General features: G+C 35.5%; 1 protein-coding gene across 4 annotated transcripts; it reads right to left on the minus strand.

The window, feature by feature from the left end:
- mctp2b (multiple C2 domains, transmembrane 2b) lies at nt 1–27,346 on the minus strand. Of its 4 annotated transcripts, none has more exons than XM_079868000.1 (22): nt 27,196–27,346; nt 20,252–20,779; nt 19,109–19,171; nt 17,683–17,803; nt 10,896–11,038; nt 10,715–10,791; nt 10,514–10,634; nt 9,488–9,655; nt 9,221–9,351; nt 7,852–8,032; nt 7,613–7,706; nt 7,405–7,507; nt 6,921–7,023; nt 6,701–6,802; nt 5,576–5,650; nt 5,360–5,479; nt 3,457–3,570; nt 3,126–3,167; nt 2,926–3,035; nt 2,394–2,503; nt 2,104–2,201; nt 1–1,135 (listed from the first exon to the last, which is right to left on the minus strand). In XM_079868000.1, exons 2-22 carry the CDS (start codon nt 20,693–20,695, stop codon nt 1,067–1,069), a joined length of 2,589 nt encoding a protein of 862 aa, XP_079724126.1. In that variant the 5' UTR covers nt 20,696–20,779; nt 27,196–27,346; the 3' UTR covers nt 1–1,066. The 4 variants fall into 4 exon arrangements, with proteins under 4 accessions (XP_079724126.1, XP_079724127.1, XP_079724129.1 ...); XM_079868002.1 differs by having other exon boundaries at nt 52–1,135; nt 2,419–2,503; XM_079868001.1 differs by lacking the exon at nt 19,109–19,171 and having other exon boundaries at nt 27,196–27,328.
- Nucleotides 27,347–27,716: the final 370 nt, after the last annotated feature.

Here is a 27,716-nt window from a genome sequence, read left to right on the forward strand (position 1 = left end):
GGGGGTTATACTGCTTTATCCACATTCTTACTTACAGATTTGCATTTATTTAATTAAATTAGCATTTATTGTGCTTATTCTGTATGAGAAGTAGCCTACACACCAAGCCATCTGTGTTTGAATATAGTAAATGTTTACTGTTAAATGATTATACAAAATGGAAATATAGTCAATATAGAAGGCTAGAGAGTACCAAAATAATTGTTCGACAACATCTGTGATATACCGCACATAATATCCACCTGAGCAGAAGAAAAGACTGGAAAATACAAATACAAGTGTACTTGCAGGCTTTTTTTATGTACAATTACTGTACCACTTGAGATCCAAAACAACATCTAGTACCTTATATTGCACTAAAATAAATTTTTTTAAGACTGTTGTTGTGAAAGTTTGTCAAAGGCACTTTCAATGTACTCATTTTCAAGCGAGTTTTTCCATGCAATAATTAAGATGTGAATAAAAGATTAAAAATACATTAAAACAATGTGTTTACATAATAAAAACTAGTTCAAAAGAACTGAACCACATGGACAATTTTGTTACAATATAAGTTACAGTTCTCTGTTTATGTACATTCAACAAAAAATGTGGCTCATATAGAATGAGACTTTACAAATTCTTTAAAACATATTTTACAAGTCTGATAAGACAAAAAAAGAAAATTAATAAAGAAATATAAAATAGCAAATCAAAGCATTACATTGTATTGCACTTATACTGTTCATGATGTGTCATTCAGGCATTGCATCTATAGATGCATATTTAAGGCTCAATGTGGTGTATTCTATACTTTTACCATTCAGTTTATCAAGTTACATTTCTTAATCACTCAATGCAACAGAGCTGCTGCTGTATAGAGTGTTAATGTGTGTCTGTGTCATTAACCAAGGTGCTTCAGCACGACCCAGCAGTAAAGACCGGACCATCTGATGGGGATGATTTCAGTTCACTCGAATAAAATAAGCACAAAGTTCAAATCATTCCCTGGCCGTCGTGTCCTAGCACCTTCAAAGGTTCTTCACACAGAATGTTCTCAGGAGACCAACGTTTCCCACAGTAGTGTCTACGGTGACATTCTCTTTCTCTTAACCGGACTGTGAAGATTACAGCTGCTCAGTTCGGTGTACTGCGCCTGAATGAAGAAGAAGAAGAAGAAGAATTCAAGATGCGAGAAGCTTCCAGACAAATGAGCAAACTGAGAAAAGGCAGAGAAATATAGTCATCTTTTTTTTCTCATAATTGTGTTTATATATCACAATTCTGACTTTATAACTCGTAACTGCGTGTTTATATCTTAATTCTGAGGGGAAAAAATACAGAAATGCAAGTAAATATCTCACAATTCTGAAATCGTTTCCCTCACAATTGTCTATGTGTTTATGTCTCGATTTTGAGAAAAAAGAACAGAATTATGAGTTATAAACTTGAAATTGTGAGAAATAAAATGTAAACTCAAAATTCTGACTTATTTTAAATCGCAATTGTGAGTTTCTCTCACAATTCTGACTATTTCTACCAATTGCAAGTTTAAAATCACACAATTCAGAATTTTTCTGAATTCTGAAAAAAAAAATATATATATATACATATATATATATATATATATATATATTGCGATTTTGTCTCACAATTCTGACTTTTTTATGCAATTGTGTTTATATCTCTCAATTCTGAGAAAAGTTAGAATTGGGAGTTATAAACTCAGAAGTTTGAGAAATAAAGTCAGAATTGAAAGTAACAATTCTGACTTGTTAATCACAAATGGGATTTTTTTTCGCAATTTACTGTTTTTTTTTTCAGTGGCGGAAACAAGACTCTTTGTCAGTCTAAATTAAGAGAAGTTTGTTTATTATGGTGTTAAATTGTAGGATGGGTTACATGAATGGTCATGGTCATAAAAAATACTATTTTTTAGATATTAAACTTTAGTGGAAAAACTTGCCAGGAGCTTTCAATTATATTGACATATTTATACCTTCAAGACATTGTATTGATAAATGGACATCAATGATCTTATCCGTACAGAAAACACCACATTACAATAAAAAAAACTGAAAAGTTTACAGTCCTTATTTCTTTAGTAAATTCTGTGGTAATTACCATTTGGACATCTGAAGGCACTCTGGAGAGGAAATCCATCACCTCATTGTTTTCAATGGCATAAGGATTGCGCAGTTTCTTTGTGAATTTATGTATACCTAAAAAAAATGAACAATGCTGAACAATCTCTGGTACTGATAACTCAAATTTCACATCACAGTCTAAAGAACTTCTGTATTTGAGTTCATCACAGTCTAAAGAACTTCTGTATTTGAGTTCAATGGTTTTACTGATTTGAAAAAATAAAAAACATATTCCATTGTTAGACAGTAACACAGCTGTAATCTTACCCCATAATAAAATAATGTAGCGTACTGGAATAAAGTAAGTGATTACTGTGGCCATAACGAGAACCACGAAGGCCAAATTAGACAAGAACGGCACTGACCAGTTGAATGTACTGAGGAGAAGAAAAAAAAAGAAAGACATTTAGCAGTTTTACAAAGAATATTTGAACTATTTTGGCACTCTTTTGATGCCCTCAAAAATAATAATTTCATTATATTCATTCATGACAAGCCTCTGGGTCAATGGAAATGTGCTAGTTTTCTAAATAAATGAAAATATATCCATGCATTCTTTTGAATATTTATTTAATGCAGCCTTAGTGAACATAAGTGAACAGCCTTAGTGAACATAAGTGAACAGCCTTAGTGAACATCTTCTTTCAAAAACCATTCAAAATAAAATCTAACTGACCCCAAACATTTAAACGTATAGTTTAATTTAAGAGTATATTATGCAATTACCTCTATTCTCTCAATATCCATGACTAATTTACAAATATAATGCTGTATGTGAGAGCAGACACAAAACACATACTTCTTTATTCTTTCACCAAAGCATGCTATCTCCTCCAGAAGATTCTGGACTGTAATGACAATCTCTTGAACCATGTGAATTTTCTCCATCAAACCTTTTCTCTCAGATTCCTGCAAGAAGACACATTTGAAATCAAATGCCATGCTTATTCACTGGAATCAATGAATGTAAGGACATTTGTGAATTGGAAAAAATTATACCTTTTCATCTTCATCTTCCTCTTCATTTAACTCTATGGTGTCCTGCAAGAGAAAGGCCTTATTTTTAATCATTTTAAAATGAAAGTTAACAAGGTCTTAAGAGAATGCTTTTAAATTTGATCAGATGACAATACATATCGGAGGAAGTCAAACTGTGCTCATTCATGTCAGCCTGTCACATTTACAGTCACTTTCAAACCACTAAAACAAATGCTAAACTAAATTCCCAGCTGAGACGGTCCACTCCTTTTGATATTCTATAATAAGAGACAACACAAGCTGGTTGTCTGGAGTCTCACTAAACTGTGCAGTTAAGCCAAAAATCACCCACTAGGTCTCTGCTGACTCTCTCAGAAGCGATCTGGAGATAGTTCCATATGATGAGAAGGACCATGAACATGGGCAGCATGTAGAAATCCCAGTACCACACTGTAATAACAAAGAGCTGCAGGAGAACACAGAAGATTTAGGTTTCATGAAGACTGGAACTAATCAAGGGTCACATATTCATCACATATTTACATAATCCCAATGCTTCTCTTAAAAGGATATTTCACCCAAAAGTGAAAATTCTGTCCCTCCTGGGACCCAAGAATAGACTTTTGGCCACTGTAGTGGACATTATATTTTAGTGAATTTCTCTGACATCATACATGTCACATGACACAACCTGGGTGTCCTGTAAAGAGCGCATTCAGGGCTTTTCAGAGATACCAAATGTTTGGAGGTTTCACCATGAAAACAACTTCTCCTTGGTCTTTAAAAATGTCTGACATTAATTTAGTGATCAAATGTAGCATTCTTATGGAAATATGATAATATATTGTAATTATAATTTAAATTGGACTACTTTTCAAATTGTATTTCATAAAACAACATCTCAGGAAAATGTTAAGGGGTTTCAAATAAAAAAATTACTTTCTGTTACAGAACAGGGCATTGATTTCATACATGTCCACTGTAGAGGACATCAGGACTTAAATCAGGTTTATCAGGCATTTTGGGAGACACCACAAGTGAATATGGAAATAAATTATACATCAATATTCCTATGAAATATTAGATATTATTATTAAAATGTTGCCAATTATTACTCCAATTATTACACTTCTTTTTTCATTAAATGTTGCTCCAAGAACACATTAATGTGCACATTAGATACATTGTATTGAATGGGAATATTAATTTATGGCTATTTTACCCACATTATTGCATAAAGTAAAATGGTGTATCAATTCATTCCGTTATTTCTTTCATAACATAGTTGAGAATCATCTTTATACAAATTTTGGTTAAAAAAATCCCATTGTTTTTGCCTATACATATAATTTCATGTCATTTTATTTTTTAAACAACTTAGTCCTGGCGTCCACTACAGAGGACATAGCATAACGTATGAATAAAATATTATTTTTCAAAAATGTTTTTTTACCATTTGTTTATTGTGCTCTAAACAATGTGATGACATTGAAAAAAACTAAATTCAAAAAACTTTTTTTTCCTGGGTCTCAGGAGGATAATTTACTCACCCTCGTGTCATTCCAAACCTGTATATATATATATATATATATATATATATAAAAAAATGATGAGTTTCTTTCTTTTGTTGAACACATAAGAAGGTATTTTAAAGATTGTGTTGGTAATTAAATACTTGACGGTAGCTATTGACTTCCATAGTAGGAGACAAATATGAATGGCCACGGTCAACTGTCTGGTTACCAACATTCTTTAAAAGATCTTTTGTGAGCAGCAGAAGAAAGAAAATCATACAGGTTTGGAACAACATGAGGGTGAGTAAATTATGACAATTTTCATTTTTGGGTGAACTATCCCTGAAGTTACATGATTAATTACATTTTATAGGCTATAAGTAATGTTGCACATACATGTAATAGTAGAGTAATAGTAGACTGTTAGGGTTAGTAGAATAAGTTGATATGTACTTGCACAGTTACTTATAGTCAATATAATGTCTGTTGTGAAGCATTAAAATAAAGCGTTAGCAGATATTAAGCAGATGGTTTACAAACACTCTAATGAGAGTTATTTGACGTAGTTGCAGTGTTACTGATACCATGGTACTGAATTAGTACCATCTGGAACCATAAGTCTTAACTGTAAGACTGCTGCTATAAAAAAGTAACTCAGCATTTATATGATTTATTAGTAATCATACAGCACAAAACAACAAAAATGAATAATGAACGAGATTGACAAAAAAAGTGTCTCACCATAAATGCTATGATGCTCCTCTGCATGCTTTCCCACTGGAAACAGCTTTTGATGAACTGGTTGACGTGGCACACTGCACGATAAAGGTTCCTCACGCGAACAACATTCCTGGAAAGAACCTGTTGATATAACAATTCCCAGCTCATATTTTTCATAAAGATAGGCTATTGAAAACTTCAGAAGACTTTTCTGTGTGAATGTTACCCAACTCATACCTTCTTAGAAAACTTGACATTGTCCTCAAGAAACTTCTGTTCTCTAGGCGTGAAGGTCCTAATGCTCGCTTTGACCTGGTCAAGACATTGAACAAACAAACACTAAAAAAAATTCCAATATCTAAGCATATGAAATTTTTCACAGATACTTTTTTGCACAAGAATATATCAGGTGCTGAAAATGTACATAACATACTGTATGTATATATATATATATATATATATATATATATATATATATATATATATATACACACACACACACACAATACATATATATATATATATATATACAATATTATGCATAAATACAGTATATTGCACATAAAGCCACTGAAGGCATATGTCAAGGTTAATGAGGTAGTGTGTTGGTGCATGCATTGTAGAACATTCAAGGTTATTAATAGGTAAACTTAATTTTAAATAGTGTTTGGTTGGCTGAGTGAAGTACTAAGAAAGATTATATTGAACTATTAAAGGTAGGGTAGGATTCTTTTTTAATAAACACTGTTTGTTATACTGGTTGAAACTCTCTTCACATCCTGATAGCAATTATTAATAGAAGTAGTCTAGAAAAAAGAAAACAAGTACATTCAACCCCTTCAAGTCCCTGTTAACATATGCATTTCTATACCTCCAACAGACGTCAGTCACTGAGCCACACACAAACAGCAGCCGCCTTTTACAGTTCCTCCTGAACCAAAACAACAAGCTTATGCTACGTTCACGCAATACAATACCTGTAATTATGAGATGGTAAACCGTGACATTCTACCCAGAGCTGTTCACTTCCTCAGAATCGGATTTTTGCGTTTCTGTCAACACTATCAATGCCTAAATTATTCTGCAGCAGTCATGTGGTACAAGTAAGAGCTCTGTAAGTTGTTTATGTTCATTATTATTGTAATGTTATGTGCTTTGAGACATGAGATAATTTAATACTGTCTCACATTACACCTTGGAAACACGTACATGTGTTTTGAAGGAGGCATGGCTTTGGAGACGCTCTGAAGGGAAGGTGGGATCTTATGCTTTCAAAGCTAGCTTGCTATTGCTAGCCTCTCCAGAATTGCCAACCCTACCTTTAAAGGCATAATCTCTCTGTTGTCATCTGTCAAGACTCACAGAATTGTAGATGACTTCCAGCTCCAGTACTATGGCTCCTTTAGACAGTCCTCCCAAGTTCTCTTTCCTCAGAGGACAAGCAACCTGCTGACTGTTACGTATCTGTTGCAATAAAAAACATTAAACCACATTCAAACATATTAATATATCAATTCTAATAAATTAAGATGTTTTCCACACCATTGCAATGTAAAGAAGAATGTCAATATTCTGCACTTACTGAAAGTAAAGGAAGGACCACCTTCCCCAGGAAATCTGGGGCTTTGTCGCCATCCTCATCAAACACAGTCACTTCCAGAACTTCATGAATGTCTTTTACTGGGCTGGACATAAGGAGAAATTGAATAAATCTCACTATTATTTTGATATACCTGTAAATATATTGTTGACATTGACCGTTCAAAAGTTTGTGGTCTATAAGATTTTTTTTCTTCTCAGATAAGTCTCATATGCTCACCCACGCTGCATGCATTTGATAAAAAATACAGTAGTAACAGTAATATTGTGAAATGTTATTTCAATTTGAAATAACTGTCTTCTAATTGAATATATTCAAATTTATTTGAAATATAAAAGTTCTGTAACATTATAAATGTCTTTCATTTCTATTCAATTTAATGCATCCTTGCAGAATCAAAAAAAATCTTACTGACCCTAAAGTTTTGAATGGTAGTGTACTTTAATAAAGTTATAGTGATACTAACAAAGTGAAGACTTTATTCCACTCAGGGTTGAGGGTTTTGTATATGGTGTGGGTCTGCAGCCGGTTGTTTCCCAATTCCAGGACACAAAATGGGTCACTCTTTCCTAAAAATACACAGAAGGTCCAATGAATATGGTTGTTGACATGCTCCCACCCATGCTCGCAACCAAAAAAGGCTCTTTGTGTAATCAACAAATAATAAATAATACCATTCAGATCAGCAGCCATGAGGTCAGTGGCCTTAATCACTTTAACCTGGAGAAAACCAACATCTCTAATGTCCTTCAGAGAGTTCTTGAAACTCTGCCAAGACGGAATAAAAAGAAAAGATTTTTAAGGGAGATCAGGATTATTTGTTATACACATTAAAAAAAATACAATAGTATGCAGTATACACTGTGTACTATGCATAAAGAAGTACTGCGGTAAAGAGGGCGGTTTAACATACGTATTTAACCAGCATATTGTCCCTCTCATGAGGCTCTTCCAGTGGAGGGGCGAGGAGATCCGTGATGGATGCTCCAGTGCAGGGAGTGGGACAGACGAGAAACACCAGCTTGCCCGGGTCAAGCTCACTTGTAAACAATGTGGACTGATTCAAGGGCAGACCAGACAAGTTGATCTCACACCTGCAATTTGCACACAGACACAAAAGGCCTTAAACACAAAACCAGTCTTTACAAGAAAGTCTTTTGAGTTTAATGTTCTGTGACTAATTCAAGTTAAGCTCGATCGACCACATTTGTGGCATAAATTTTAAACTTGTTTCGGTTTTTCATTTTGTTTTTAATTGAATAAATATATATATTATGATTAAAAATGTAAACAGGTTCATGCATTCCAAAGGTTTATAAGCAAAAATATGTTTGTATTTTTGCTAAACCACTTCGATTAATTATGAAGAATATTATTTGAAATTATTTGAGCAGTAAAATTCAACATGTTTTTGTGGCTACTTTTATAAGTGTTCCCTACCGTTGAAAAGTTTGGGTTTGTACGATTTTTAATGTTATCGAAAGAAGTCTCTTCTGCTCACCAAGGCTGCAATTATTTGATCAAAAAATACAGCAAAAACAGTAATATTGTGAAATATTAGTGCAATCTAAAACTGTTTTCTATGTAAATATATATTTAAAAATGTAATTTATTCCTGTGATTGCAAAGCTGAAATTTCAGCATTATTCATCCAGTCTTCAGTGTCACATGATCCTTCAGAAATCATTCTAATATGCTGATTTGCTGCTCAGGAAACATTTCTTATTATGATCAATGTTGAAAACAGTGGAAATCTTGATATATTTTTCTCCCCAGGATTCTTTGTAATAGAAAGGTTAAAAGAACAATGATCATTTAAAATAGTTAAATTAGATCAGTTAAAGTCTTAACTGTCACTCCTGATCAATTTAATGCATCCTTGCTGAATAAATGTAAACATTATAGAACAGTAGTGTATGTATGTAACTACTAGTTAAGTATTTACAATAGTTATATTTTAATGTAAAAAAACCTCCTTGAATCCTTGCAATGAGCATCGTCTGGTTTCATATAGTCATGGCAGGAGTTGAAATACTGGATACTGTATAACTTTGGACAGACAAGGTTTTACAGGATTTCTATAAAACTAGTCTCATGCCACAATGTATAAAGTCTTGAGGATAAACTTTAGGAAGAGTATGTATTTGAACACTTATTTATTTGCCCATTGGTTCCACTTCCAGTGCCTTACTATAAACTGTGAAAATACAAGATTATTTTCAGATGTAATTGATATTATGCCAACTTCAGTCAAAAGAGCTTAGTCTATTTCTTGAACTCACTGTCCGTAACATTCTTCATTTTTCCGTCCCTCTTTTCCCACCACTTCAATCTCTAGAATACTGGACCCGTTAGGGAACTGGTTGAAGTCAAACTTTTCTCTCCACAGTGTATTGACTTTCTTCACTTGACTCTGTGAAAATGAAGGCAAACTTGAAGCTTAATTCTTGCTAATCCTTTTTAAATTTGAATGTTTATATGAAGTTAAGGCGTTTGTAACTACATCAGCGAAGAGCTGAACAGGTCATACGGACGTTCCCCCTAAGTACCTTGCTTTTGTATTTCTGATCTCCCAGTTTGAAGCGAACAAACACTTCGCCCTGTCCATCCAGAGGTAAGTCCCGCCCCTCCACCAGAGTGATGGTATAGATGCCGGTCCAGAGTTGACTCTTCTTCATAGACTCTGTGAGACGTCTGTTATGCTCGATTGTACTTCCCTGAGGATCAATACAAATATTGGGATGTGATATTGAGATCTCTTATGCAAAGTTTCTGGATATTATTATCGCAGTGGTTCTGAACTAGTAGGATGCAGGGAAAAAACGATAAAATGCATGATATAGTTAATCACGCTAAATAAATAGGCTTATTAACTTTTAAAATTGAGGGGAAAAAACACCATTTATCTTTTGTTGGTGACATCAAAGGGCATGCAGTGTGTGCACCCAATCAAACTCTACAGTATTTCTGTCACTTGGTAAAAGCAAGTCAAGTTAGGCTGATGTCAGCATGGTCAGGTTGTGCGGCATGGCCTCATTATCAAAAACCATGAAAAATAATACACAAGATATAACCCAGACTAAAATCATTACAAATTATTTGCAATAAACATGGTTTGTGCCAACCACAATGTGCTTTCTGTGGTCAATTATTGGCTGCTGAGAGCAGGAAATATTTTGGTCACCATTTGACGCGCAAAATAAATAAATAAATAAAATCAAGTTGAGAACCACTGTTATATTGGTTGTGAATTTAGCTTGTTTAAATCTTCATTCTCTTTGCATGCACATTAACATACAGACATCATTGTTTGTGGAACAATTTGCTTCGAATATATTATTACAGGAAGTATTTGAATAAATCCATGAGAGAGCGCTGATACGACCACTCAAGAATCAAGATACGATTGGTAACAGACTAGAGGCAATTTAAAACTAAACCTTCTCACCGTAGAGCTCCTTTTTTCCCTCTGGACCCATCTCTTCATAACAGAAACAAATAACGTGAACACAAACGTTGAGTTAGTGGAGTGAGTTAGTCATTAGCTTGCCTAAGCAGCTGGTTAAATCCTTTACCTTGGCTAAACGTTTTTTGTTTTTGCTGTTCCTCACAGATAAAGTGATATCGATGACTATGACACCCATATCGTCCTCCAGGCTGTTGGGGTCGTCTAGTGGAAGCACCATCTCGCTGGTCCTGTAGAACAGACAGAACAAAAGCATCAGAAACCACACTCTTGGTTTGACCTTGAACACAAACATTTCAGATTGACCTACTTTTCAAGTTCCAGTGTATTCAGAACAACACCGTGGGACCCCATGAAGTCATCCGATGTCAGATCTCGATCGTAAACCTAAGTAATCGATGAATGGGACTGCTTAATGTACCTATACAGTGCATATCACAGCATAATGTGAAAGTTAATGGATTTATGCCACAGCAAAAGTAAACAAGTACCTTGATGAAGAGTTTCTGGTCCAGGTTGCGGATCGGGAAGGAGAAGGACTCGTTCCAGATAGGGTTGAGATTCTTATACACCACTTTACTTTTGTACAAGGTCTTCCCATCCAGTTTGAATTTCACATATGGATCACTTGTGCCTATGGAGACAGAAGTTTTTGGGTTTTTTATTGACCACCTGAAATTTCTGAGCTATAGTCCTTACATGTGTTAAAGCTCAGTGGCCTGTTACTCATTTGTATTTTTTTCTTCATATAAATTAAAATTTCGGTTAAATGTATTTTTTATTTAAAAATAAACTAAAATAAAGTTCCTACAGACAATGACTTGAATACATGTCTACTACGATGACATTTTCATTTCATGATTCATTTTCGGAAAGAAAATTTGGAGTATAAAGTAAAAAAGGTAGTATAAATAAAAATAATTTGCCAAATTAATTTTACTTTGTCTTTTATTTATTTAGTTGGAGATTTGCTTTAAGATATCACTAATATTTGAACAAGTCTTGTTAATCAAACAGTGTACAACCAACATGAAGGCCATTGCTACATAATAACAAAAACATAAAACAGGAAATAACATTACAGAGAAAACCCCTGTAGCAAGAAGCAAAAATAATGTCAAATTAAGTAATATGTCCTTTTATGGGACAAGAAGTTAGTTTAGGTTAGTTTTTTTTTTTTCTTCATATGCACGATTAAGAAAATGCATACAAAAATGTGTCTTACCGTAAAACATTTTTTGAAAACCTTTATAAAAATAGGATGCATACACCTGTGTATTCAGTGTGTAAATAAATGTGATATTGCATTTTACTTGATGGTTACTTGACATTTGTTAGCATTGACATTAAATCAAAATCTGTCAAAAATCTATGAAACCAAATATGACAAACTTGGAACATGTGTATCTGCCAACTCAGACATAGTAATTTGTCAGTGACATAAATATGTGGCCTTAGTGTTTCTTCAAGGTGATTTGAAAAGACTTTAGGGAAGGTACAGTAAAAATATTTTTCTTAACCTTTTAATGGAATCTGAAAACTTCATGAAAATGCACTCCCAATTGTTTTCCCTTCAATCAGATGACATGTGCAGCACATTCAGTTAGTTTAGTCATGTGTGTGGGTTTGCTTCTGAGTCTGACAAGGATGTGGTTAATACTTAAGTGCAACATCAGTGCATGACGCAAAACCAGCACGCTTCCGTGAAGACTTTCATTTTGAAAGAGAAAAAAAAGTTTGCACTGCAACTACCCCTGGTAGGGTCAGCTGCTATAATTATGGATAAAAAAAGGGGCTTCAGTAAGTTTAAAAAATACTAATCACTCTGCCAAGCTGCCTGATACCCTGGTGCACCAGTAGAGGGCAGCATTTAGTATGTCTGAGCAAAACCGGTCCTCAGTTGCTCCATTATTTACCCTCTTCATCAAAGTCAGCTTTAAAGTTCCTGGTCTTATTGTGGAAAAGTAATTGTTTAAAATACTTGTATTTAGCAGACACATTACAATGATCAATAGTGACAGTAAAGATCAATTCTTTTTGAACTTTCTATTCATCAAAGAATCCTGAAAAATATTAAGCTAATTTTCAACATAGGTAATAATAAGAAATGTTTCTTGAGCACCAAATCAGCATATTAGAATGATTTCTGAAGGATCATGTGAGACTGAAGAATGATGGTGAAAATTCTGATTTGCCATCACAGGAATAAAGTACACTAATATTAAAGTAGAAAACATTGGTAAGTAGAAAGTATTTTTATTCAAATAAATGCAGCCTTGGTGAGCATGAGACTTCTTTTGAAACATTAACTACCGCAAAATAAACATTTGAACGGTAGTGTGTATTTGCTGAATATTCTGTACAGAAGTAAAATGTGTCGTAATCAGCAATTCATGTTGACTTTAAAACAACAATATGATATCATCAACAATAAGTGCATGTGTACAAACACTGACTATAATATGCAAATACTGACTGTAAAACCTCAAGGTGCTCTATCGTATAAAAAGACACTGTACTGTAAGAAAACCATCAATGAACAAATGGTGGGAAAAGGTCAGTAACAATATCCTAATCTTTCTAACAGTGTTTTTCTAAACTCTGGTAAAGGAGGAACAATTAAGAACCGTTTCACATTCTCGAGAAAACACGGCAACAGGATAGCTCTGAAAAAGCTTAACAGGCCTACGACCACAAATCATGAAATTAAAGCAAAATACACAGACTGGTAAATGGGAAAAGAGCTTGACCAATGAGCCACGTATCAATGCAGAAGCAATAAACAGCAGTAAATAAAAGGAAGTCTGCCCATGCCTATCCTAGTTCCCACCAGTCTGTCTGTTTTTACATGTCTTAAATGAGTGTCTCGTGTGCCAGTAAAGTCAATAGTCAAAGGTGTGCCTTTCAGGTGTGGCTGCAGACAGGTTTGAATGTGCTATGAGGAATGTTGTCTGATGTATGAAAGCAATGCACGCGTTCAAAAATATTAAGTACATAGTCCTGGCTGTGTAGATGGAATGGATCAATCCACAGAGCACCACAACACACTCTTGTAGAAAATCAGCAATTCACACATGTTGGGGGAGGAAAGAGAGAGTGAAAGCGGACTGTAGAAAGAGAGATAGCTGAGACAGAGTTTCCCTTTTTTTACTTATACGCTGGCGGCCTGCCATGGTCTAATCTGTGCTGCAACGGTTTAATAATAACCCCAAAATATTAAAAAAACTTAATAATAACATAAAAGGTCTATAACATTGTTTTGCACCATTGCTTTGGCAAAGTATCTGTCAAACGAACTAAAATTGAAAGTGCGATATGGCTTTGTGCCCTTACCAAATTGCAAAAGACTGCAATTTGATTAAATAAGCATATAGTCTGTTTGTGCTGTGTCTTTCAAAGTGAAGTGCACACTTTGCTCATGCCTTCGGCTCGTGATCCGGTGTTTTCCGCATCTCAGAACGGCTCAGTTTTCAATTTGCACATTGAACATGAGTTGGAGCTCTTCATTTTTAACTTTCAAAGTGCACCAGATTGATGAATTTAACTTTAACCCTCATGCACCTTAATGAGTCATTCGCGGACAAATTTGGGCACAAATGTCACAGGTGTGATCACATTTAAAAAAAAAAAAAAAATATATATATATCATAACACTATCTTCAATAAAATGAAAACACTCAATTTATGCATTTATTTTGTAATTTTTGGGCTATTTTAAAAAAAATTGAATGTAAAATTTGCTTATTTTTATATAAACAATGTACAACATTGTGTTTGGAAGCATCAACACATTTACAAAAAAATTGCTCAGTTATTTGCTCATTCAATTCATTGTTTGTGTATGTGTGAGTGACTGTTTTTTATTTGACCAAACAAAAACAAAACAAAAACGCACTGTGTGTGTGTGTGTGTGTGTGTGTGTGTGTGTGTGTGTGTGAGACGTGCTTGCCACATTGAGATTGTTGTACAGGCTCACCACTTCATTTATGTGTATGTATGATCTGCATTGTGTTGGATTTATTGATTTTATTGGAAATAATATGCTCTGAATTATAGTCTCACCCATTCATTTCCTATGGGTGCCCACTTTTGTCCACGAAGGACAAATTAAGGATTTTTTTTAACCACTTAACATTGTTGAATCAATTCCAACTTTTTTGTGTGTTCAGGTGGCAAACTTGGCAAAAAGAATTTTGCCCACATTTGTCCCCAAGGATCATTTAGAGTTAAAATGTCCAAAATTGTCTTACCCCTCACCACAGTCTCACAAAATTCTCTGGGAAACACTAGCTGAGATATTACTGAAGAGGAATAGGTCGGAGGAATATCGTTTGGAAAAAGAAGGGTTACAGCTTTCCAGCACTGGTGAGACGTTAGATAGTGGGAAGGCCTGAAAACGCTTTGTTGTCGCTGATTCTGCTCGAGATGTTAGTCACATTGGTTTTTGCTATACTTCACAGAACCAAAATATGCTGTTGTGTGCTGCTGTTGTTGAATCACAGCTGATTGAGTGTCTGATGCACCAGCATAAGCTATGTTCACACAGCCAGTCCAAATCCGATTATTTGTTTATCCGATTGGAATCTGATCTACTTTGTTGACTGTCCACAGCATCGCAACTATTCAGATTCGATTTGTGTGTCCCGTGGGCCGTGGTGCTCTTTCGTTTTCCGGAATATCAGTACTGGTTTCTATGGCAATGGTTGGTAGGCATACGCCAAAATCGACAACAACATTAATTGTTTGAGCTTTTATCACGGTATACGGTATTATCACAATATTTTAATTGCACAAGAGAAACGGATGGATTGGGGGGGGGGGGGGATGTAAAAAAAACCAACTTGCATCACAATAGGTGTAATTGTAGAATTTTATTAAGTTTAGTGACAACATGTTACAATGTTTACATGGTACAATGACTGGTAGGCTACTCTGTGTATTATTGCTTAACACAATTTTCACAATTTCAATTTAGTTCTTGGGATTTGATTTCAATCTTGATTCAATATTGACTCTTTGGATAAATATTAGGAAGGCTACAGTAGATAGACTACATGTTAATTTTTCTCAAGAAAAAATATATCTCACATAATGCTGTAAACATACAGAGAGCCCTATCAGCTGGTATTATTAAAGTTTAAAAATAACAAATTAAATTAAATATAATGCGGTTTTCATTATAATAACAATTATGTAATGACACAAGTAAAAATATAATAAATATGTAATATAGTGCACATATTTAGCAAAATACTCCTCTCTATAGCTATTTTTTCTAGTCAACTAAAGTGCTATGGTCATTAAATGGCTTTCCTGAGGTAAATGTAACGTTCTGTGACATAATTGTTATCCTGCAGTTTTATTGACCTCTTTCCGTGGCTGAAAAACACTGATTGATCGATATTATTTATGAGGCATGTATAACTTTCGGTAAGTTGTACTGTATCTTTAAATAAGAGGTAACTTGAACTGAGGCGCTACAGCGATCTGTCACGTCACATTTACAAGCGCCAAAATTATTGTCTGAATTTCGTAATAAAACGGACAGAACCTGAGAGGTGAGAATTTTTTTCATATCATAAGTAGCCTGCTCTGTTCTAGTCTGTCGGTGTCAGAGTCCTCTTTGCTCCGCGATTTTTCTCTGCGTGAGAAAATCAATGTGTGGCGCGAGAGCGTGCGAAAAGTGTCAATTGCGTGAGTCTCACGCTGACTGCGTAGAGTTGGCAGCCCTGCTTTTAGAAGGGGGATAAATCGTCGGCAGCGTTCCTCCTTCCGCCATGCTGCTTCTCCATGTGAGGACTGTTTACATTAGAGTGTGCACTGGGCCGCATGCACACAGTGCTAATACATGTGGGGATTGTTTACATCAGAGTGCGCACGTGTTTTGCGCAGCATACATGCAGTGTTTTTTTAAGCGATTTATGGAAAATAAGCTAATACGCGTTCTAAAAATCTAAATTTGGATCTATTATTTTTCACGGTATTTTGAAGTGCCCACGATAACAATATCGTGCATATTCATTATCGCGATTTATCGCATTACCGAATACCGGTGTAGTGCCGAATTTCGACCCCCGCCAAATTATTACCCCCCTAGTATTGGTAGGTTTAGGATTAGTTATGGGGGAGGGGTTAGGATTAGGGGTGGGGTTAGGATTAGGCAATCAGGTACTGACTTCAACGAGGGGGGTAATAATTTGGCAGGGGGTCGAAATTCGGCACAACACCGGCACGTGTCTAATCCGCCGTGTTAAACTACTACGTCTTCTGAGGCAGAAGAGTAGGAGGCTCTCAAAATTCAACATGTCTCCATTATATCGTTAGCCTCATAGCATAATTGCCTAAGTCATATTTCAATGACTTTGGAAAACAAGGAAAAACAAAAAAATGACTTAGGCAATTATGCTATGGTACTGCGACTTTCGGCATGTTTTCTATAACCAGGTCAGACATATTTACCTTTTACGTGAGAAAGTGATATAAATCACGCGAAATCCGATTAGAGCGGTCAGACTGAAAAGGATTTCCATTAATGTGATTTAAATGGGATTTCAAAGAACATATATCTCAATGTGCATTTGTAAAAATCACACATTTCATGTGATTTTTTTTGCCGTTCACACTTGCTAAATATGATCAGATTCCAATTGGATATGCACAAAAATCAGATTTGGACTGACAGCATGAACAAGGCATTAGCTGAGTTGCATAGCATGTTCACTATTTTGGGGGCGGGGCAATTAAGGGAGGGAAGTGTTTGTTTGGGTGTCGATTTCAAATATCAAGCGTTGCTCAGAAATTGCTTAATGCGCCTTTAAAGGTCAGGAGTGTAATTTGTCATAAAAATGTCATCACTAGCACTCAAGGGAATTGCAAAAATAATGATTTGAAAATAATGAGTTTCTAACCCCTGTCTGTTCAGACAAATACAGTAAGTAAATTCTCTACAAAACGGCTTATTAGAAACAGTGCTGCCCCAAACTCACGTCACTGGTTACATCAGAAGTAGACATGTCAGACCACTCAAACAAACAGAGCAATGTTTTGAAAGCTTATTTACATTTGTCTCTATACAAACTCCGGAAGGAAGAAGCATTTTAATGACAATACACACACCACCTTAACGCATCTACACTACAATCCCATAATGCTGGGCTTCGATACCTCCCACTTAACAAATAAGCACCAATACAAAAAAACACTGATTGTTAATGAAATGTAGGATGTGTGTAGTGCTTCAGGGTGTGTTGTGTTTATACAAAGATATTTGACACTCACCGCAGCGGTCTCTAATGACCAGTCCACGTCCCTCCTTTAGGCATAGAGTGAGCAGATATGTCCTCTGAGTTTCCCTCTGATGCTCACTAACTCCAGCTGTCTCTGTCCTCATGTCCAGAATCTGATTGAAAAATAAAAAAATTCAAAAATAAATGAGAGAACCTTTTACAGCAAGCTTTCATATGGGTCATTCGAACGCTATACTCCATCTGGATAGTTGACGTGACATTTCAAACAGTGACAGCAGTGTGACATGTTATAATTAAAACTATTTTAAGCAAAAATTAAGTATTTTGACTATTTAGTGAACTGCAAAAACCTAAATGGTCATTAAAAATAGTGAAAGAAATCTAGAAGAAGTGGTAACCAGTTACTACATTCCAAACATACGCTTTCTTTTTTAATAGTACTTTCAAGCCACGTTATCCCTCTTACTTCTTCTTTTTTTTTTTTTTTTTACTTACTGTTTTTCATTATAATCTTTTAAGAAATGTATTATTACATTTAAAAAAAATCTCCCATTGACTAACACTATTTCATAATCTAACAGCTATGAGGTAATATTTGCATATGAATTGAAATTGGGTCTTTTCTTACACTACCGTCTGTTTAAAGGTTTGGGGTGTGTATGATTTTTTAATTGTTTTTGATTTTGATTTTCTTGTGCTCATCAAGACCGCATTTAATCAAAAATACAGTAAAAACAGACAGTATATTGTGAAATATTATTACAATTTTAACACTTCTATTTTAGATTTTAAAATGTGATTTATTTCTGTGATGCAAAGCTGAATTTTCAGAATCATTTCTCCGGTCTTCAGTGTCACATGATCCAATAGAAATCATTATAATGTGGTGATTTGCTACTCAAAAAACATTTCTTATTATCAATGTTGAAAACAGTTGTTCTGCTTAATTTAATAGGAAACCGTGACGCTTTTTTTTCAGGATTCTTTGGTGAATAAAAAGTTTAGAAGAACAGCATTTATTTGAAATTGAAATCTTTTATACAATTATAAATAACTTTCACTGATCAATATAATCCATTGTTGTTAAATACAAGTATTAATTTCTTTTACAAAAAGAAAAATATTACTGACACCAAACTTTTTGAACTGTAGAGTACATTAATTTGCATACCAAATTTCAATTAATAATCTTTCCATTGCAAATTCTCATGACGAAAGAGCACCATCAGCTACCATGGTAAAATGCTATGTTTTATTCAACTTCAACAAGGTGAGGAAGCAAACCTTGAGTCTTCAATGTCAGCTCAGGAAAAGAACACTGTGGTGCACAGAATGGTCCATTTCATGGGCATTTAAAGTACAGTGTCAGCTGCATGAACCTTACTTCATGTCCTTTGATATCATCTAATAGTAGACTAAAAAACAAAACACACACACACACACACGCTCATACTTACACTATTGTGCTCGTTGTCATGTATGGAGTATGTTTCTGAATCATTTCTGTTGTAATGCGGCTTCTGTTTCCCAAACACAACAAACGGAAGAGTGAAATGACCAAAAAAGCCACAAATTCACAAACCACTGGTGTGAATATATTTCCTACTTTTTTCACAGTCCATCTCTTGAAGTCAACAGTGATAAAACGAATTTACTTTGTCGTGCACATATTTCTAGAATAACAGAAGATCATCTGTCTTAATAAGTTTATTAAAAAATCCTTAGCAGTGGAAACTTTTTAATTCCTCAAGTTCTTTGTTGCATGTTTAATGCGGGAATAACTGGCTTAACAGTTATGTTCCCTGGGGCTAAGGAATCTAAAAAAAAAGCAGTCAAGGATTCACATTACAAAAGCATCAACGCTTGTAAATTCATTTACACTTAATTTAAAAGCTTTTAAGGTTCTTTGACGAACAAAGCAAAGTGTAGGGTTTTCCTTCTTTACTGAAAATCCCAAGTTCAACTTTTAAGGTCAGGTGATTCAATGTTTAAGGTCTTGCACGCTCTCTGAACTACCTTGAAAACTTTGACTCACCTGTAAAAACAAACATTCTCGCATCCTATCCACGAAAGCGGTGCCCATATGAAGCATACAGTATGATAACTCCACTACAATAGAATAGAAGGTTCATCGATGCAAAAGGAAGCAGCGTTACATAACAAACGTCTACCCCCACCTGACCACTAAAGATCTCCGTTTGTGTTTATTTTTGGTGCCGTTCAGTACCGTAAAGGTAGCATGACACTTCCCGGGTGATCATTTGCATTTTAAACAAATGGAGAAGCACAGACCTGCTCTAAATATGCGTTGCCACATTTTAGGGCTACTGTTATCACAAGTTCCTGCAGTAGTAATGACTTGCTCATGTTCAGAGGAACTGCATTTCACAATAGAGAGATGCTTTGCAATCTACCCTAAGACTAAATGAAAATGTTCTGAACTAAGTTGTTACAGAATGTAATCGGCTACTAAGTTCACCAAAAGAATCAAATACAAACAGGTTTGTGTAACACAGATGGTGTCCACAAAAATTAGAAAACTTCCTCCCACCCGTGATGATTAACCCAACTGAAAGATCAAGAACGAGGACACGCTTTACCTCTGCAAAGCTCTCTGATGAAGGACTCTGTGTGTCCCTCAAGCGCAGCACCTGATCCATCTCATCTGTGGAGTTGGAGATGTTGTGCTCCTCACACGGGGAATCAGTGACTGACTCCTGCGAAGGCCAGTCGTTGGAGTCCACCAGCTTGGTCAGCCCGGTTCCTCCCCCTATGTTTCGCATACTCATGCTGAGTGCTGTTGCTGGGCTGTTGATGCAGAGGGAGGATGGCCGGACTTCAGCTGGCTGCTGGTGGGAGAGGTTTATTAGGGAGGTAGCCCGACTCCGCTTGAGGAGGTCTGCCACAGAAACGCTCATCTGCTCCTCCAACAAGCTATCGTCCCGGACCCCTGACTTATTGGAGTTTTTGTTGCCAACCCGCGAGGTTCGCAAGAGTTTGGCTTTTCTGCGTAAGGTGCCCATTATAGACTTTTTGTCCTCCATGAGAAGGGCGTAAGAAGGTGTTTAGGTGAATTTCACAGGTCGGTCGTAAAGGCCTCTCTCTCACACACTAGAGCTGGCTTAGACCTGCAAGGACAATACGAGAAATTAAATTAAACACAAAAAAAGTCACAAAATGTCAATATATTTTCCTAGCATTAGTCCCCCTCATTTGCAGGGTTCGCTTCATGGTAATTATTTGCACACATTGGATTTTGCAATGGCATGACGAAAGCAGGCGTTCACACTCGCAGGTTCAGTTTAAAATCAACATGAAAGGAAAACGGACCAAATTTACTTTTGTAGCACATGGTCCTGATTTTACAACGGATGAAAAAACACCGTAAAAGTGCACCATTCAAGGGCTATGTTTGATGTATCGTCGCATACAAGTATCGATATGACGTATCGATTCTGCAGCACGTGCACAGCAGTGGACCGCGCTTAATTTCAATATAGAAGCATTCAAACGGAGTGGAAATGTGCTGAAATTAATGAATAGCATAGAATATATATAGGCTTAACAAGGTTTAATCTGTCCCGCAGAGGAGCACAACTGGAGTTGCCTGATAACAAGAGACACAATCCCCTTAATCAGAGCTTCACACTCGTTTTACTTATTTTTCTCAACCTGGCCAAGCACTGGCTTTCTGAAAACACCGGTAAGCTTGCAGTTTAGTGATCTCCAGTTCGATATTCTATTCAAAGAAAGTGTAGTACACTTTTATAGTCTGTGCTCAATACTCTGTTCATTTACGGGCCTTCCCTGAGAGAGAGAGAGAGAGAGAGAGAGAGAGAGAGAGAGAATTTGAATTTTTTCAACAAGTTAACATTTACCATTTTACATTTACCTTTTATACCACAAAGGAACACAAAACAAAACAAATCACTTTTCTACATTAGTAGAGAAAAAATATTTTTCCATTAATGACAGAGCAGAGCCTCATTCTTACACCATTTAATTTTAAATGTGATAACATCATCCATGGAACTATAAAAATTAAAGTCAATGAGTATTCTGGATTTAATTGTGGCTAAATTAATATCTTGATCTGTACCCATCTCTATCTTGTTGTTTCTAGAGAGAGATTTTTAGCTCAGATAATTACCTCAGTCTGTGCCGCGTTTCTCTATTAACAGTGAAGCGGTGAGTTTAATTCCTTAAAAAAAGCGATGTTACCAAATCCTTGCTGAAAAATATAATGTAGTAGCTCTTCAGTGGTGAAGGTGTTTTATTGATCGCGTTTGTGGCAGGAATGAAAGTACCGCCTTTCTGTTAAAAAGAGTCAAATCGTCTTTTTGATGGAGGTGTTGCCTGTTGCCTATGAATGCACATTAACCGGGAAATCAAGGAAAAAACAATAAGAAGCCAAATTTATGATACCACACCTGTTTCGAGTTTATTGTTGGTTCAAATTAAAAAATGTTTTTGAGATTCTGAGTTAAATGAAAGGATTTCAGAACAATTCATCAGTGCACTTAATTCCAGAGAAAATAAAATCATAATAAATATAACATTTGCACTGACTTTAGGCAGGCAGTTTGATTGTTCATACCAATTTCTTGTACTGTGTGAAAATCATAATGCTGCCTGAACATAAAGAAAAATGGCTCTATTACATGCACTGCTTGTGAGTTTATGAATGTGCATGACTATGAAAAATGTTTACTTTCACTCATGGAAAATCGTTGTGGAATGACCATAAATAAAGTGCAAAGTCTGTTGTAATATTACTAAACCCTTTTTAAACTGACATGGCTATCTGCTTGTTCATTTATGTAACTTGACTTGCTATTCAAGCAAAGGCACAATGCAACATTTTTCAGTTTCTGATTAATTTTCATATACTTTTAATACATTTACATTCAGCAGACGCTTATGTCCAAAGAAACGTACAATTTAGGACTAAATTAAGTAAAATTTAACAATGCAAGAAGTGCAGGCATTGCTCAGAGTAGCATAAGCCCAATAAGGAAGGATTAAAGGAAAAGGAAAGGTTAATTGCTCACGGAAGAGATGAGTTTTAAGTTGTCTTTTGAATGTTGTCAGGAATTCTGCATTGCGGATGAGGGAGGGGAGATCATTCCACCAGCATGGAACCGCGAATGAGAATGTTCTGGAAAGTGATTTTGTGGCTCTCTGTGAAGGAACCACGAGACATCGCTCATTGACTGATCATAGTCTTCTGGTAGGGATGTAGACTAGTAGGAGCGAGTGAAAGTAGGAGGGAGCTGAGCCTGTTGTAGATCTGTAAGCAAGCGTCAATGCCTTGAACTTGATGCGAGCAGAGAGTGGTAATTATTTGGTAATAGTTATAATTTGGTTATAATTATTAATAGTCTCACATCCTGTAAAGTTTAGTGTTTACCATTGTTTATAAGTTTGAATACCCATTTCAACAACCCTTTGTCTTCACTAGTTCCCTTTAAATGTCCCTGTGCTGTGACACAGATGAATGTACAAATATTCCGTGTAGCTTCTCAATTCAAACAAGCATACAGGATTTCATTAAATCTGCATGCATAACTATAAAATATTTGTAGCAAAATGCTGTTTAAAAATACATTTACATGGAGAATATTGTCACACCACAGAACATGTCAACTTTCCAAAATCTACCCAAATACTTTTTAATATTACATTTGTTAGAGGCTCAGGGAAGCCTATGCTAAAACAACGGAAAATATATGAATCATCTACAAGTGACCAAACATTCGCTGTACCTTCATATTGATTTTTTCCATTCCTTAGTTGCGAGGGGGAAAAATCAATGAAGAACATACAAGTTCGAGACTCCCATCAATCTGCACTGTCTGTGCATGGTTCACAGTGTCAGTGCCAAGGACAGATTTCATTTCATTTGCTTTAAACTGGCCTAACATGTTGTGGCTGTAATTCAAGCCACGAGCTCATCCCTGTGTCTTTGTGTGGATGCATAATTTGACTTTACAGCTACACATCAGGTTTTTTCACACACCAGTGATAATGAAAAAGAGACAGGTGAGACAGGTGTTTGCTAAGTCAACCTTCACTATTATTGCTCACACGTAGGTTTGATTATATGAACGAACCTCTGACCCGACCCAAGTAAATATTCAACTTTTTTTGATGTCATCTGCATCATGATTTTTTCCTGGCCATCCAGAACACCCTATAACCACGTAATACCATTCCAGGACATGTACAAACACTCGGGAAAGAGACTAGAGAGTATAAATTGTTGAAAAATAATCCTTTAATCTGCACTTGTCAAAATAGGACATGTGTGTGAGTCATAAAAAGACAGAAAGTGATATCTAGATTTTTGGAGAACAGCAATTTCTGGTAATTTTCTTTGTCATTATTATTATTGTTGTTGTTGTTGTTGACCTTCCTATTAATTTTTTTAACGATTTCATAGAAATAAATTCTTAATAAAAATAAAAAATACGTTAAATGTACACTGCAGCTGTTCAAAAGTATGGTGTCAGTAAGATTTTATACATATGAAGACCTCCGATGCAAAAGCCTCTAAAAGCCACCTATGTCAAAAATGAGATAATAATATTGAGTGAATGCTCTCTGCACATAACTCAAACTCAATAAATCCCAGCTTCAGCCCATTCAGAAATGTTGGTACTTAGGTAGAAACGTATTCATAGGAGCCTGATAAAAATGCTAATATTAAAGAAAAACGTTAGACGGACTTAGAGGCTTTTGCATCTGAAGTCTTCATATATATGTTTGAAAGAATTTAACTTTTTTATTTAGCAAGGATGCATTAAATTGATCAAAGTGACAATAAAGACATAAAAAAAACTATATCAAACAAACACTGTTCTTTTGAACTTTCTATTAATCAAGGAATCCTGAAAAAAAGCTCATGCAAAAATGCAAAAGCATATTAAGCAGCACTTACTGTTTTCAACATTAATAATAATAAAAGTTTCTTGCTGCAAATCAGCATATTAGAATGATTTCTGAAGGATCATGTGACACTGAAGACTGGAGTAATGATGCTGAAAATTCAGCTTTGCATCACAGGAATACATTACATTTTGAAATATATTCAAATAGAAAACAGTTATTTTAATTTGCAATAATATTTCACAAAAAAATATATTTTTGATCAAATAAAAGCAGCCTTGGTGAGCACAAGAGACTTCTTTCAAAAACATAACAAAAATATTACAGAGCCTAAACTTTTGAACGGTAGTGTAGGTATGAATTATTATGTCTAAAGGCAAAAGCTGCATAATGCTCTTAAGGGTTTAAATACTGTGAACATGAACTCGAGATTAAAGTTTAAAGCTGCAGGATCTAATGCTCACATGCCAAAAAAACAACAACCTCAAACTCTGTCATGGATGCAAATGCATTCAACTCGACAACAAATCTTGACTTGCCTGCCTGGGATCAATCTCAGACATTGTCAGGGACTGGATTACAGCAAATTAAGCATTATGAGGAAACGGCCGGGTAAATATCACCGCTGAGGTTGAGTCATACCACAGATAGTTCTTGTTCTGTGAAAATCATTTCAAAACTCTCATGCTAAAAAGGTTTAGCTTTAGGTTGAGGTTTAGCTTGCAAGATTTGAGTCTGTTTTGTATGTTATCCTGAATTTATATTACACAATAGCAGAAACTTTGAGGAACTATTAATATATTACTTTTACTTTTACAATTACTTGAGGAACTATAACCTCTAGTAACTACGATATTTTACAATCAAATTTCAGAAAATATCCAATAGCCTATTGCAAAGTCACTAAATTTCATGAATACTTTCACTTTGCAGTTAATTATCTACCAGAAGAACCCTACGATCTGTCGATGAGCGATGTCTCGTGGTTCCATCACAGAGAGCCACAAAATCACTCTCCAGAACATTCTCATTCACGGTTCCATGCTGGTGGAATGATCTCCCCACCCTCATCCGGAATGCAGAATTCCTGACAACATTCAAAAGACAGCTGAAAACCCATCTCTTCCGTGAGCAATTAACCTCATTAAAAAAAAAAAAACACCTCTTTTCCTTTAATCCTTCCTTATCGGGCTTATGCTACTCTGAGCAATGCCTGCACTTTTTATTTTGAGCACTTCTTGCATTGTTTCACGATGACTCGCATAATTTAGTCCTAATTTGTAAGTTGCTTTGGATAAAAGCGTCTGTTAAATGACCTGTTAAATGTAATTATAGCATAACCTTAACTAAAATCTCTTGGAGCAAAAACAACAACAACAACAACAACAACAACAACAACAACAACAACAACAACAACAACAAAAAATGCACAAAAAGAAAAGAAAGTAGCCTAAGGTCTATATGTGTGTAGTATGAATGTAATCCAGACAGACTACATTCGCCATGCAGTCATTATCATGTCATCTACAGTCAGTTGCCTCGCTTCACTGCCATTCATAAATCCTCTCCCGTGGAGTTTTTGCCTACTCTTTTATGAGTACTGTGAACTTGTTCATACTTCTTTTGTCACATGCTGTTTTTGGCCTACTTCATAAGTAGGGAAGTATGCGATTTCGGATGCAGCCTCTGACACACACCGACATCAACCAAATTGGGCGTGAGATACAACCGCTTACTCAAACTGCATATAATCATTAACTTTTAAGTAAACAAAGCTGACTGTAAAGTTAGGTTTAAGCTAACAATTATGGTGGATCGATCCGAATGGCGTCCACTCGGTCCAATGGACATCACTTCATTCAGTTGTACAGTCAAGCTCCGTCCCAGCTGTACAGTGAGCAACATGCAGCTGTCAGAGGAATGCTTTGTGATATTTACAACCCATCTGTATATACACCTGAGTTTGTTTAGTTTCCTCCCAATATGCTTGCTATGTTTATATTTTGGGCCTCATTTTTAGACAGTTTGTAAATATTGGGAATAACATAATGCGAAAGAAATCTGAATTCAGGCCCAAATCCACAACTGATGTGTAACTGCAAAAATATATCTGTCTGTCTATCCATCTATTTGGTTCTCACACATTTAGACCAATGGATGTACATGAGAAACATGTTCCAGTGTTATGTAAAAAGAAAGTAACAAGAATTTTTTAACTCACAAAAAAAAAAAAAAAAAAGTCAGAATGTCACATAGCACAACATTTTTTTCTCCTACTGATGATCACTTTACATGATAATTATACATTGTCCCTCCCACAACTCAAAAGATGTGGATGATATATTACTGTCTACAAAGTGACAACCAAAAATGTGCAGAATGCCATTGTTATGAAGCAAACAGATAGCCTAACTGAAGCACATGCATTATACTGAGTCATATCTGTCTGTCACAAGAGTGACATACAAAAAATACTATGCAAAAAAGACATTTCAAGTGTCATAAAAGAAATTGAAATCAATCAAATGCATGCAGGTTTACTTGTGGGACAGTCCCAACAGGTAGATGGTCCAACATTCAAACATTTCGTTCATTCATTTGAATGTATAAATAATAATTTGAATAAATCACTAGGCTATATCAGAATTATTCCTACCTGAGTTGCAGCGTTTAATCCATTTCCATTAAACCAAAGACGTTTGGGACCAAATCTCATGTGTTCACAGCAGTACTTTCCCTAACTTCCGACTCTAGTACAAGTAACATGAGTAAAGCGGCAACACTTCACTGATGAGTCACAGAAATACAACAAGTGAGTAGAACGGCAATTATCATGCATCAACATGTGCCCGGAAGTTGTCCTTAATTGGTCAGGATGGCTAGGTCTAAAAAATGAATACGTTAAAATAACTATTAATTGCGTATTTAATTAATATAAACGTTTCTCAGTGCCATTACGTAGTTATACATTTAATGCCCGGACCTCTGATCAACTAGCACCAAAGTCCCTTTAAAGTCTTTGCTAGCACGTTGACAGCGTTGTCACGCGACACCTGTTACTTTTCTCAGCTCTGTCAGGATGGACCAATCACAGTTGTCTGTGATCAATGACTTATCTATTTTATAGAGATTGATGACATGCGTTTTAAGTTTTGAGCCATGTATAAATTTAAAGCA

Source organism: Squalius cephalus (genome assembly GCF_949319135.1).
Source record: "Squalius cephalus genome assembly, chromosome: 3".
NCBI lineage: Eukaryota > Metazoa > Chordata > Actinopteri > Cypriniformes > Leuciscidae > Squalius > Squalius cephalus.